The 13,008-nt window shown below is 47.0% G+C and overlaps 2 protein-coding genes across 2 annotated transcripts; both read left to right on the plus strand.

Annotated features, from left to right (window-relative positions):
* Positions 1-2,154: 2,154 nt before the first annotated feature.
* On the plus strand, positions 2,155-10,851 carry LOC130461390 (uncharacterized). The gene is made up of 3 exons (XM_056829480.1): positions 2,155-2,289; positions 2,379-2,590; positions 10,827-10,851. The coding sequence occupies exons 1-3, from the start codon at positions 2,158-2,160 to the stop codon at positions 10,849-10,851; spliced, it is 369 nt and encodes a 122-aa protein (XP_056685458.1). The 5' UTR covers positions 2,155-2,157.
* A 94-nt stretch (positions 10,852-10,945) lies between these two features.
* Positions 10,946-11,956, plus strand: LOC130461859 (uncharacterized). Its single transcript, XM_056830098.1, has 3 exons — positions 10,946-11,262; positions 11,380-11,453; positions 11,545-11,956. The coding sequence occupies exons 1-3, from the start codon at positions 11,163-11,165 to the stop codon at positions 11,668-11,670; spliced, it is 300 nt and encodes a 99-aa protein (XP_056686076.1). The 5' UTR covers positions 10,946-11,162; the 3' UTR covers positions 11,671-11,956.
* Positions 11,957-13,008: the final 1,052 nt, after the last annotated feature.

The raw sequence follows: 13,008 nt of genomic DNA on the forward strand, positions 1-13,008 counted from the left end.
TTTCCAGTTCATTGGACTGAAGCTGATCCGCAGGGCAAGTATGCCCCGATTCTGCATGAGACCACTAAGATCGATGGTCCCTTGGAAAAATCGGTCAGTGGTGACTGGTTGGTGGAGGCGAAGCTGGGGCATTACCATCGGAGGGCCGAAGAGTTATACGGAATCCAGCACGCCTTGGGGTACTGGTGCGAGCTTCCCGACCAGGAGCGTCCTCGGGTGACTCATCCGCCGAGGGGGTTCATCTCTGTGTATACTCATCATTTGGAGAACGGTCTCCGCTTTCCTTTGGATCCCTTCGTTTCCGAGCTCCTGGTGTCGTACAACATCAGTTTGGCCCAGCTTACCCCCAAATCTATGAGGCACATCATCGGATTTAGATGGGTGTGCGATTTTATTAACTTTCCATGTTCTGTTGCCGTGTTTCGGGATCTGCACGATCTGTCTTTCAACCACGCTTCCAACGGGGATGGGTATGGTTGGTGGACCATCATCAACAAAAGATCCCGAAGGAAGGGGGAGCCGAACTACATTACGGCCTACCCTTACCTCAGCTCTGATCATAATTGGAAGACGGAGTGGTTGTTCGTTCGTGTGCCGACAGATCCGAAGCATCCACATTTTTACCGCCCTCCGAAGTGGTTTGTGACTCCTGATCCTGATATGCGAAGCGTGGCTGCTCCGGATCGGAACCATCACCACTACGTGGATCTCCTCCAGTGGTTTTTGGCTCGGGAGGACAACTACAAATTGCCGTCCAACTGGCTCCCGAACCTCAACTATATCTTGCGGGAGGACATTCTTGCTGTTGCCGGTCTCAGCCGGATTTTTGACAGGGGTAGGTGTCTTTCGGCTGGGACCGTGCTTTAGTAAGTTTGTCCTCCTCCTTTTTGTCTCGTTTTATTGACTTTGTTTTGTGCTTTGTTTCTGCAGAGTACGGCTTTAGCTGCGTTGATCCTGTGGTCTTGGGTATTTCTTTGGATCTGAAGACCATTCACGACTCGGCCCCTGATTATAAGTTCGGGAAGGAGAATCCTCGTAATCCTCGCTTGAAGGATTACGTGCTGTCTCCGTCGGGTGTCGCTCGGATATCTGAAGTTCGAGCTGATCCGTGGGATTCTGCCTCTTCTCCTGAAGCTGTTCCAGTGAAAGTCGTGCTCCCTGATTTGAGGACAACCTCGGATCCGGTGAGTGTTTCTATATCTCGAAGTCTTTTGTTTGTCTTTCTTTCTGGTTTGCCGTCGGCTAACGTCTTGGTCCTGGACCATCTTTTTAGGGTCCTGGGACTGACGCTGTGCCGCGTGCCGTTCCTTCGGTTTCATCTCCGGCTCGGATAGATATCTCTTTATCTAGGAACCGGGTACTTTGCGATTTTTCTTTATTCCTTCCTTTGTCTTCTTTTACATTTATTGACCCTTGGTTTCCTCTGTTTAGGATCAGCGCAAAAGGAAGGGCAGCACTCTTTTGAGGCCTTCTGCGCATCCGAAGAAGGCGAAAGCTTCTCAGTCTTCGGAGAAGGTATTTGTTCTGACTTAGAGCTTTTTGTGGTCCGTTCTCTCTTTTTCTGAAACTGACCTTTGAGCGTTTGCCCTGTAGGAAGTGGTTTCGGAAGTCATGCCTCCTCCCAAAAATCTCCTTCACTTCATGCCCTTGCCAGGGCAGAAGTTGAAGAGTGTGGTGGTTGCGGAACCGCCTCCCGTGGACCAACCGTTGGCTGAGGAAGATACCATCCCCTCTCCGCTGAAGCCGTCTGCTGCTTTAGGGATCGAGATCCAGGATATAACCAAGGTGATGGAGGCAATTGAAGCCGACCTTGTTCCTGGCTCGGATGTCCCTATTGTGGCCGAGCAGAAGGAAGAATCTGCTGACGTTTCTCTCGAAAGGGAGAAAAGTCCAGATAAGGAGATGGTGGATCTCACCGAAGCTCACATAGAGGTTCCCGAAGCTGAGAAGGAGGTCCCTTCTGCTGAGGAGGAGCAAACCGAGCAGGGTCTGACGAGGAAGAGGCGCCACTCGACCTTGGGCTCTACTTCGACCTCGGCCCTGGATAGACTGATCCACGCTGACCCTTGCTCGGATGTTCCGCTGAAACGGATCCCCGAGGAGGTAAGGGAGGCGATGGCTCGCTATGCTAGAGCTCCGGTTTTGGGGGAGAACCCCATGGCTCACGTGGGATCTTTGGTGGGTCCCGAAGCTGCACGGGAGAATCTTCTTCGGGCCAACCCGCAGTGGAGGGTTCCTGGAGCTGAGGAGAGGAACCCAGCTATGATGGCCCAATATTATCTGAATGAGGTAAGTGTTGGAAATTTTGTTTTGAGTTCCGTTTTTGGTTTGTTGTTTTCTTCTTTCCTCATCTTTTCTCGTCTTTTCTTCTTTCCCAGGCTGTTTTCTGGTCCTCGTTCGCTTCCGAGTGTAGCTCGGTTGAGGAGAGGCAACTGAGGAGGTATCAGGAGGCTTATGCTCGTGATATCCCTGTCTTGGACCAGAAGGCTGGGCAGCTCATGGCCGAGATGGTGGAGATCAAGCAACTGTACCTTCAGTACAGTCGTGAGGCTAGGGAAGCGGCGGAACAGATCGGGGCCGAAGTTGGGAAGCTCACTTTCCAGGTTGAAGAGGATGCTTAAAAGATAGCTTCCTTCGACAGGGAGAGGAGAGAAATGGCTGCCAAATTTGCGAGCGAACTTGAAGAAAAAGACAGTCTTCTCAAGGAGATGACGTCTAAATTTGAGGCGGCCATTAAGCAGAGCCAGGAAGCGGAGGCGAGGCTTCAGCAGTTTATCAAGCACCGGGAGATTGTTCAGAATCAAGCTGACAAGGTGCCCGTTCTCCAGCTGAAGATCCGAGAGAAGGATGCTGCCATTCGGAAGTTGGAGCAAGAGAGAGTTGACCTCTACACTGCTGATCAGTGTAGGGAGCAATACTGGAATGGCATCCTGGGTGCTCGGCGGATGTTCGCGAAGCATATGCCTCATTTCCCTTGGAATGAGAAGGTTCCGCTCTGGATGAGGGCTCAGGATCACTTGGTGGAGTGCCAGGCCGATCGAGACGAAGCTGAAGCTGAACGCCAAGCTGCTCTTGCAGAGGCTCGGGCCCAGAAGGCGGCTTCCGAAGGTGATACTACTGCTGGGGGTTCTTCGAAGGATGCTCCTCTGGGGGATGCTCCTGAGACTCCCAAGAGTTAGGGATTCGGGCAGTCGTCTTCTTCAGAGTCGGTCGGTTCCAGTTGAGGACTTCCGAACATGTGCTTGCCTTTCCCCCTTTTGCCTCGGCGCTGCGTTGTACTCATTTCTTTTTGTTTTCTTTAGTACTTCGGTAGGCCGGTATTGTCTGTTGATGGCTGCCGATTTTAACTGTTTCATTTTGTTTTCAATTTTTGAGGTTTTCAATGTATTTGTACTCTCCCCAAATATTGAATAAAAAATGAATGTTTGTTACTTGGCTGCTTCTTTTCAACTTGTTCTTTCGCAATTTTAGGTCTTTAAATCCGTAGATTTCTCGAGCTCCTCTTTCTGTAGACTTGCTAAAAACCTTTTGATCTTGCGAGCTCTTTAAATCCGTAGATCTGTTAAGAGACTTTTTAACTTTTGCGAGTTCTTCAAATCCGTAGATCTGCTAAGAGACTCTTTGACTTTGTGAGTTCTTCAAATCCGTAGATCTGCTAAGAGACTCTTTAGTTTTGCGAGTTCTTCAAATCCGTAGATCTGCTAAGAGACTCTTTAGTTTTGCGAGTTCTTCAAATCCGTAGATCTGCTAAGAGACTCTTTAGTTTTGCGAGTTCTTCAAATCCGTAGATCTGCTAAGAGACTCTTTAGTTTCCAGACTCTTCAAATCCGTCGATCTGCTCAGAGGTTTGGATTGTTCTTCCGATCTCTTGTGGTTCGGAAACCTGGGCAAGAGATCGCTAGTCTGCCTCTTTAGTTATGCCTTCGGCGATCCGTGGATCTGAGCCGGAGTTTTATAACTTGATTCGAGCGACTGTTTGTTGCGAACAAATTTTATTAGGGTACCGCGAATCCGAGGATTCTGGACGATTCCCTGAAGTGTATGATTTGGTCATTTCTTGCATTTTATCAAGGAATGGGCAAAGTCAATCCTGTTTTTAGTCTCGGATTGATCAGATCCGAGGCTGCATGTATATATAAAGGGACAATAAATATAGAGATAAGTTTAATGAAACTCATGGTGCCAATGGCTTTCCTCTTCTCATTAAACAACTTACTTGGTTTACAGACAGAGATCATACAAAATATTTCTTGAGAACATCGGTATTCCAATGGTTCTTCAAAATTGTTCCATCTAACTGTTTCAGCATATACGTGCCTGGCCTTTTTTCGGAATGGATGATGTATGGTCCTTCCCAAGTGGCTGAGAGTTTGCCATGGATCCGTCCTTTCTGAACCGAGGCGGCGTTTCTGAGTACTAGATCACCGACTTTTAGGGGTCTGGCGTTGACTCTTCGGTTGTAATGCTTGTTGACCCTCTGCAAATAGGCTGCGTTGAGTGTCCTTGCATCGTTCCGAGCTTCGTCCAGTAGATCGAGAGCTTCGGATAGAAGTTGGTTGTTGCTTTCTCCTTGGAGCCCATCATACCTGTTGTATGCCTGGATCCTCAGGCTTTCTGTTCCGATTTCCACAGGAATTACAGCTTCGGATCCGTATACAAGGTGGAACGGTGTTTGCCCGGTAGCTTCTTTCTCAGTGGTCCGAAGGGACCATAGCGTTCCGGGTAGCTCTTCTAACCATTTGTTTTTGTCATCCTCGACTCTTTTCTTGAGTGCATTGAGGATGAGTTTGTTAGCAGCTTCGGCTTGCCCGTTGCTTTGTGGGTGACAGACTGCCGAGTACGCTAGGTGTATGCCGAACTGTTTGCACCACTTTTGCAACGGGGTGTTGTCGAACTGTTTCCCGTGGTCGAAGACCATCAGTCTTGGTATGCCGAATCTTGTGATGATGTTCTGCCATATGAACTTGCGGACCTGAGGTTCGGTGATGGAGGAGACAGCTTCGGCTTCGATCCATTTGCTAAAATAGTCGACTCCTACAATCAACCACTTCTTCTGGTTCGTCGCTGAGGGGAAGGGACCAATGATGTCTAACCCCCACTGTGCGAATGGTAATGGATACAGCGTTGATTGTAGGGTTTGAGCTGGTTGATGGATGGCTGGTACGAACTTTTGGCATTTCTCGCATTTCCTTGCCATCTGCTTTGCCTCGGAAACCATAGTGGGCCACCAGTACCCAGCCCGAAGGGCTTTATGTGCCAATGTCCTGCCTCCGATGTGGTTTCCGCATATCCCGAGGTGGATTTCCCTTAGGATGTAGTCAGCGTCTGTTGGACCCACACATTTTAGCAGCGGAGCGGAGAATGATTTCCTCATGAGCTCTCCTTCGGCGCTGATGATGAACCACTTGTTGAATCTTTTCAGTTTTCTTGCCTGCAGCCTATCCTCGGGAAGTTCTCCCCTTTCTTTGTATGCAACTACTGCGTCCATCCAGCTGGGTTCGGTACGTAAGCTGCATACTGTGGTGGGTAGCAAGTCAATGCTTCTCTCTTGGTGAACTTCCACGTGGACCGACCTGTTTAGGTCGATGAGTGTTGAGCTTGCGAGTTTTGACAGTGCATCTGCTTGCGTGTTTTGTCCTCGGGGAATGAGAATGACTTCAAAGGATCTTAACTTTGACGTTAAGGACTTGATTTTTGCTAAGTAAGCTGTCATGCTGGGCCATTTGGCCTCATACTCCCCTCGGATCTGGTTGGCTACAAGCTGGGAATCAGTTTTGAGGCAAACATGCTCGGCCTCCAGGGATAAACAAAGCTCTATCCCTGCGATTGCGGCCTCATATTCGGCCTCGTTGTTAGTTGCTTTGAAGCCGAACTTCAATGCATACTCTATGCTTTTCCCCGTCGGGGGGATTAGTACAACTCCTGCTCCTGAGCCGTTTATTGTGGAAGATCCGTCAGTGAAGACCTCCCAAGTGCTTTTCGTATCATTCAGCATTTCCTGGTATGAGCACTCGGCCAAGAAGTCTGCCAATGCTTGTGCTTTGATTGCTGTCCTCGGCTGATATTTGATGCCGAACTCTGATAGTTCGAAGGCCCAGGCAGCCAATCTTCCTGACCTCTCTATTTTGTCGAGTACTTTTTCGAGCGGTTGGTCAGTTAGCACTGTGATCTGGTGGGAGTCGAAGTATGGCCTCAGTTTTCGTGCAGCTACCACTACTGCATATGCGACTTTCTCGATGAGTGGGTACCGGGTTTCGGCCCCTGTAAGTGTTCGGCTGGTGAAGTAGATTGGCTGTTGCTTCTTTTCTTCTTCCCGAAGAAGCACTGCGCTGACGGTTCCAGGGCTAACTGCGACATATAGGTACAGGGTTTCCCCCTCCTTTGGTCTGGCCAGTGTCGGTAGTTGAGCTAGGTGGGCTCTGAGTTGCTGAAAAGCTTCTTTTTGCTCCTGTTCCCATATCAGTTCGGGATCCACTTTCCTCGGGACCCCCTTTTTCTTGACTGGTTCTGCTTCTCCTCCGGGGAGGTTCTTTGGTTTCAGTGCTTTGAAGAAGGGGGCTCCCTTGTCCGAGGCTTTTGATATGAACCTTGTTAGTGCGGCTAACCTGCCGGTTAGCCTCTGCACATCTCTCTTGGTCTTCGGCTCGGGTAAATCCAATGCCGCTTGGACTTTGTTCGGGTTCGCATCAATTCCTCTTTCGCTCACCATGAATCCGAGGAATTTCCCTGACTTCACCCCGAAGACGCATTTTTTTGGGTTCAGCTTCATGCTGTATTTCCTCAGATTTCCGAAGGTCTCTGCCAAGTCTTTGACGTGGTCTTCCTCCTTGATGCTTTTTACGATGGAGTCATCCACATAGACCTCCACATTCCTCCCTTTCTGGTCGGCGAAGACGTGATCAACTAGCCTCTGGTAGGTGGCTCCGGCATTTTTCAAGCCGAAAGGCATCATTTTGTAGTTGAACACTCCTGCGCTTGTGATGAACGCTGTCTTTGCTCTGTCATCGGGGTGCATGAATACTTGGTGGTAGCCTGAAAAGGCATCCATGAAGCTGAGCAGTGCATGGCCGCTGGTGGAGTCAACCAATTGATCTATCCTTGGCAGGGGATAGCAGTCTTTGGGGCAGGCTCGGTTCAGGTCTGTGAAATCCACGCACATTCGCCAGGAGCCGTTCGCTTTTTTGACCATCACCACGTTGGCCAGCCATTTCGGATACATGCATGGTTCAATGAATCCGGCCTCCTGCAACTTTTTCACCTCCTCGGCGATGGCTTTGTTTTTCTCCGAGGAGTAGTTCCTCTTTTTTTGCTTGACTGGCCGAGCTTCAGCGTTGACGTCCAGCTTGTGACAAATCAGCTTCGGATTTATCCCTGGCATATCTGCTGCTGACCATGCAAAGATGTCTTTATGATCCCTGAGTAATCGGATCAAATCGATTCGGAGCCCCGAGCTTAAGCCCTTGCCTATTCGGACGCTCCTGTCTGAATCCTCTTCGAGGAAGATATCCTCCATTTCTTGATCTGGTTCGGGAGATAGGGTTTCGGGGCGGGCATCAACTTCTGCGGGAGACAAGCTGCTCGTGCTTGCTCTTCTCCTTTTTGCCTCGCTTTCCTCTCCCGTAGCTCCCTTTTCTTCTTCGGGGTCGTCCCCTAGTTTGGGCTTTCGGACAGCAGTGTGGCAGGTTCTTCTCGCCACTTCTTGATCACCTCTGATTCGTTCGGCGAATCCTGCATCCGAGACGTATATCATCAGCTGGTGGTATGTGGAGGGGACTGCTTGCATCTTGTGAATCATGGTTCTCCCCATGATTACGTTGTATACGGAGTCGCAGTCCATCACCAAAAATTCGTCCCGAAGGGTTTTTGCTGCCTGGCCTTCACCCACTGTGACTGGCAGGGTGATCTTTCCTCGAGGGATAGCTGCGGATCCGTTGAATCCGATCAGAGGATAACTGACTTTCGTCAGTGCTTCCTCTGGCTCTTCGAGGATCAGCTGCTCGAAGCAGTTTCTGAAGATGATATTGACGGCACTTCCTCCGTCGACTAACACTCGATGTACGTTGTGGTTATTGAGGTCCATGGAAATGACCAGAGGATCGTCATGTTTGTACTGGACTCCGAAGCAATCATCAGCAGTGAAGGTCATGTTCGGGGGGTGTGGCTGGTTGTCTCCCACCGCGCTGAAGTTGACCCGATGGGAGAGGGCTCTTAGGTGTTTTTTGCTGGCCTGGCCAGACTTCTGTCCCCCGAACACCACTAGGATGTCATTCTTCTTGTGCCCTGTTGCTTCGTAGATCCTTTTCTGGGGTTGCTCGTGTTGTTTGCCGCTTGCGGCCTTTTCTTTTTCCTCCCTTCGGTCTAACAAGTACTGTTTCAGGTAGCCTCGGCGAACGAGGTCCTCAATGTTGTCTTTCAGCGAGTTGCATTCTTCGGTTTGGTGACCGAAGTCATCATGAAACTCGCACCATTTGTTCTTGTTTCTCCGAGCTGGGTTGGACTTGAGCTTCCCAGGTAGTTTCCACTTTTCGTCATTTCTGTTGAGGCTAAATATCTCTTTTCGGGGCAGAGCTAGTGGAGTGTAGTTGGTGTACTTGGGTTGAAGTTCACCCCTTCTCCCGTCTTTCTTCGGGCTCATCTCTCTAGCTCCTACTTTCTCTTTCCCCTTCCTTGAGCTGCCCTCGGGCTTGCTCTGGGTATTCTTTGTGTCTCTCGGATCCGACGATCCTTTCAATCTTGCAGCGGCCTTGTTGAACTCTTCGGTTCTGATGAACGCATCAGCCATTTGGAGCACGTCAGCTATTCTGGAGGGGTTCTTCATTGAGAGTTCGTCACGGAACTTCCCTTCCTGGAGCGCGTGCTTCAAGGCGAAGATGGCCACGTCTGGCTGCAAGTTTGGTATGTTTGTTGATTCCTTCATGAATCTGGCCATGAATTCTCTCAGACTTTCGTCTCTTTCTTGTTGGATTGAGGTCAGTTCTGCTGTGGTTCGCTCGGGGCGATTGTTGCTCACGAACTGTGTGCAGAATCTCTTTTTCAGCTTTTTCCAGCTCTTGATCGATCCCTTCGGCAGCGATCTAAACCACTCTCCCGCCACTCCGGTTAGCGTGGTTGGGAAATAGTTACACCAACATGCTTCGGAGTAGGGACTCAAGAACATTTGCTGCTCGTAGGAGATGACATGATCCCTCGGATCTGTGATTCCGCTGTAGGTCAGGTGCGCTGGCAGTCTTACCTTCGGTATTTCTTCCATGATCAGCTCGTCCGAGAAAGGGGATGACGTGGGAGTCATGATTCTTTTCCCGAGTCTAGCCCTGATGCCTTCGTTTGCCGAGGTTCTGTGATTAGAACGTTCGGGCGTACGATGGGGGCTAGGGGTTCGATCATGCCTCCTGTCTCTTCTTCTCTCTCGGCTACTGACCTCGGGTCGTTCGCCAGATCTGCTTGGCTCGCCCACCCCGAGTCTCGTATGGATCGAGGGTCTTAACCTTGAGTGGACCGAGGGCCTCAACCTGCTGAGCACCGAGATTCGGACCCGAGTGTTACGAGTAGTCGATTCGCTTTGGAGAGCTGTTGGAGTAGGCGATGGTCTCGCAAACCAATCTGGTTGCTGTTGTGCCCTTTTTTGGGTGTCCCACGTGCTTTCCATCCACCTCGACGTCAAGTGTGTACCTGTCAAGGGAAGGAGTTCTCGTTCGGGTCTGGACACTTCCGCACTGGGTGGCTCGTTCAGCCTTCGCCTGGTCCTCCTCTCTTCTCTGCGGTCATTTGCCAGTCCTTGCTGCTTCTCATTGAAGAGGAAGTTTTGCATGATGGTCATGGCCGCAGTGAGCTCTTCCCTAGTTGGAATCGGAGGTCCTGCATTTGTGGCGGTCGTAGCTCTGCTTGGCTGTGACCTCGCCACCGATTGAGGGTGCCCCTCTTGGTCAGATTCTGAATCTGACCGCACCATCATATCGTCGTCATTGTTGTTAACAACATCATTCACCATTTTCGCGGAAAGAGGTGATTGATGTCTTTCAAAGGCTTTGAAGTGTTCTTCCCCACAGACGGCGCCAAATTGTTCCGGTGTTGTAAAGATGGAAACAATGGGCTTCGAATGAAGGCCCTTTTGTATGTGTTGAAGATCTTGCTTGTTTGAATGAGTGGAGTCCGAATTCACCTGCACAAGAGCAAAGTCACTAGCCTCGGGGGTGTTTCCGAGGAAAGCCCCTCCGATGCCTAAGTAAGAATGATGCTCGGATTCTAGAGAGAAGTTCTCTAGAAGAGTAGTCTTAAGGCGGTAAATTCGACGTACCTTGAGGTGTGAGCCTTGGCGGCCTATTTATAGTGTTTGCATAATAAATGCCCATAGGTCATTTATTGCTATTGGGCCTTGGGCCTTAATGGATGGCTGAATAGCCACTGGTAGGTTCGATGTTGTTGTTTAGAGCCATTGGGCTTTGGACTTAGTGGCCCAATTGAGAGTCAATTGGGAGCCCAAACAACAGTTTATCCCACTACGACACAATGTATAATAAGTTGAATGATACTCCGTATATAAAATTTAAATGTAAGTAATTGATTATATAGTTGTAGTTTATACGTCGTTACGGAGTAGACGTGCATATGTATTAAGATGTGAAACTGTATATGCATGCAAATATATATATGCAATGCAGGTAGGTTGTTGTATAACGATATAATTCTACGGAGTAATGGGAAGAATTGAGAGAGAGAGAAAAGAAGATAGAGGTGTGAGGTGTGAGGTGTGAGGTGTGACGGCGTTGGTGAGGGTGACGTAAAAATCCCATAGATATGATTATGTAATCTACTGTAATTGCATGCAGAAATCAGAATTCCTTCTTTTTGTAAAAATGACTTTTACTACTCCAGTACTCCAGTACTCCAGTACTCCAGTACTCCAGTAGTAGTAGTAATTCAAATAAGAATAATTAGATAAATTGAGATACGGCTAGCTGTATTATGTAATCATTCCACACATTTTTTTTATTGTCTTAGATTACATACGTAATCACTCCCCTCGGCCCTCGGCCCTCTCTATAAATACTCACTCCTTAAACTCCTCATCCATCATTCTATCCCTAAGCTGATAGCCACACTAGTACACTAGTACATGCACTACATACCTTGTTTCTACTTTGTTTTTATTTCAACACAAAACCATGCCTTGTTATAATACTGCTACTCTTACTCTGATTAGCTACTTCATTCTACTACTTTCTTCCGTTTTGCTCAACGACTTGCCTTCCGCTTCTGCTCTTGGTCTCTCTCTCTAAGCCTCTTTCTTTGAATGTATTTCTGCATTAATTTGGTTATACGTACGTACTGTTATATTAATCAATTAATTAATTAGTTTGCATCTGTTTGCATGCATCTCAGATTGTACACCTGGACATGAATGTGACTATGCTCATCTCAAGCCGACTCATAATCTCTACTTCCCTAACAGAAAGGTCACTACTTGTTTCCTTCTTCTACTTCTTTCTCTGATAATTTGCATGTTTATTCTAAATGTATGGCATGCATGGCTGGTTTTCAGTGCAGATTCTGATGGGCTTATCCAAAGAAGAAAGGCCCAACTATGCTGAGGAGTGGAGGAAGGTTCCTTCTGGACCAGACCCATTACACCACAGCGGTGGTCCACAGAAAAGGCCCAGGACAAGTCCATAAGCATTCATGCAACTACGTTACTACAACTCTACAACTCTACAAGCTAAGCTAAAGGGACCCCAATCTTCAACATTTTGACATCTTAATACTAGCTAGTACTAATGTGTTAATCTTCCTTTGTAAATCTAGTGACCTATTCCTTTTTCTTTTCAGCTTTTACATCTAATCACCAATTTTCATACAAGTAATTTCTGATACTACGTTTTGTATTGTAACTAGCTATGTATCCTTAGCTACCATGTTTGTATGAAATATAATGCAAGTATCTTTAATATTATAATAGTAAGTTCCCTTTGTTATTTGTAAGAATATAGGTTGAGTTTGAGTGTTAAAGAATGGGGCTATGGCTTAAGTTACCTCACTTCCATTGTGATGGCAAAAACAGGAGAAAAGAAAGAGTATTGCATAGAAAAGAAAAGGTGATAAGACATGAATGATAAAAAGGGAGTATAGAGTGTAGTGGTAATGCAGGACCACAGTTATCCAATTGTAGGAAGAAATTAAAAGGTGAGTATAATTTGACAATTTAGATTTTCAGTTTGGGAGCAGAGATGATGTTGATGATGATTCAAAGTTCTAAGAGGAAACTTTAACTGTGATCCACTCCACTGTGAGTATCACAGTCTAAGTACAACTGTCTTAATCTTTCCAAATTATTACGTCATCGTTGTATTACCTTTTGGATTAAATTTAAGTTTACATTGAACCAATTGCGGTAAAACATATTAGGTGCATTCGGGTGCACGGAGCACCCTTTCACATTTTTCCCGTTATATGCGAGGAGATAATGTGAGAAGAATTATCCTTGGGCATAAATATATCTTTGAGTTTATGGTGCACCCGGATGCACCTAATAATTTTTACAAAGTAGGCAACTAGGCACATAAAATAAAGAAAATTTGGTGAAACACTACCTTTAAATTTGGTGATTTTGTGAATTACTACCTTTTAAAAAGAAAATTATATTTTACTACCTTAATTATAAGTTTGGCTTGTTTGACTAACACTACCATTTGCCGTTTTTCGTTAATGTTTTCTGTATTTAAACCCCACTACAACGATTATTTAATATGACAAATGAACAAAACGACAAAGGAACACATCTATTTAAAAGAATAGAAGAAATACACGACGGAAAACATTAACGAAAAATGTCAAATGGTAGTGTTAGTCAAACAAACCAAAGTTATAAGGTAGTTAAATTTAAAAAAGTTTTTAAAAGGTAGCAATTCACAAAACCACAAAACTTAAAGGTAGTGTTTCACAAAATTTCCTAAAATAAAAGTCCGTTCAATGGTCGTATCGGTATTAGTGGTGGATCCAAAAATTTAGAAAAAT

Source organism: Spinacia oleracea, chromosome 5, assembly GCF_020520425.1.
Source record: "Spinacia oleracea cultivar Varoflay chromosome 5, BTI_SOV_V1, whole genome shotgun sequence".
Taxonomy (NCBI): Eukaryota; Viridiplantae; Streptophyta; class Magnoliopsida; order Caryophyllales; family Amaranthaceae; genus Spinacia; species Spinacia oleracea.

Excerpts from the sequence above, each read along its gene's own strand:
- LOC130461390 (XM_056829480.1), top strand. The coding sequence starts at position 2,158 with ATGGCTCACGTGGGATCTTTGGTGGGTCCCGAAGCTGCACGGGAGAAT. Across the intron at positions 2,290-2,378 it reads CCCAATATTATCTGAATGAG|GCTGTTTTCTGGTCCTCGTT; the intron begins GTAAGTGTTGGA and ends CTTCTTTCCCAG. Across the intron at positions 2,591-10,826 it reads ATCGGGGCCGAAGTTGGGAA|AAATCAGAATTCCTTCTTTT; the intron begins GCTCACTTTCCA and ends AATTGCATGCAG.
- LOC130461859 (XM_056830098.1), top strand. The coding sequence starts at position 11,163 with ATGCCTTGTTATAATACTGCTACTCTTACTCTGATTAGCTACTTCATT. Across the intron at positions 11,263-11,379 it reads GCCTTCCGCTTCTGCTCTTG|ATTGTACACCTGGACATGAA; the intron begins GTCTCTCTCTCT and ends CATGCATCTCAG. Across the intron at positions 11,454-11,544 it reads TCTACTTCCCTAACAGAAAG|ATTCTGATGGGCTTATCCAA; the intron begins GTCACTACTTGT and ends TTTTCAGTGCAG.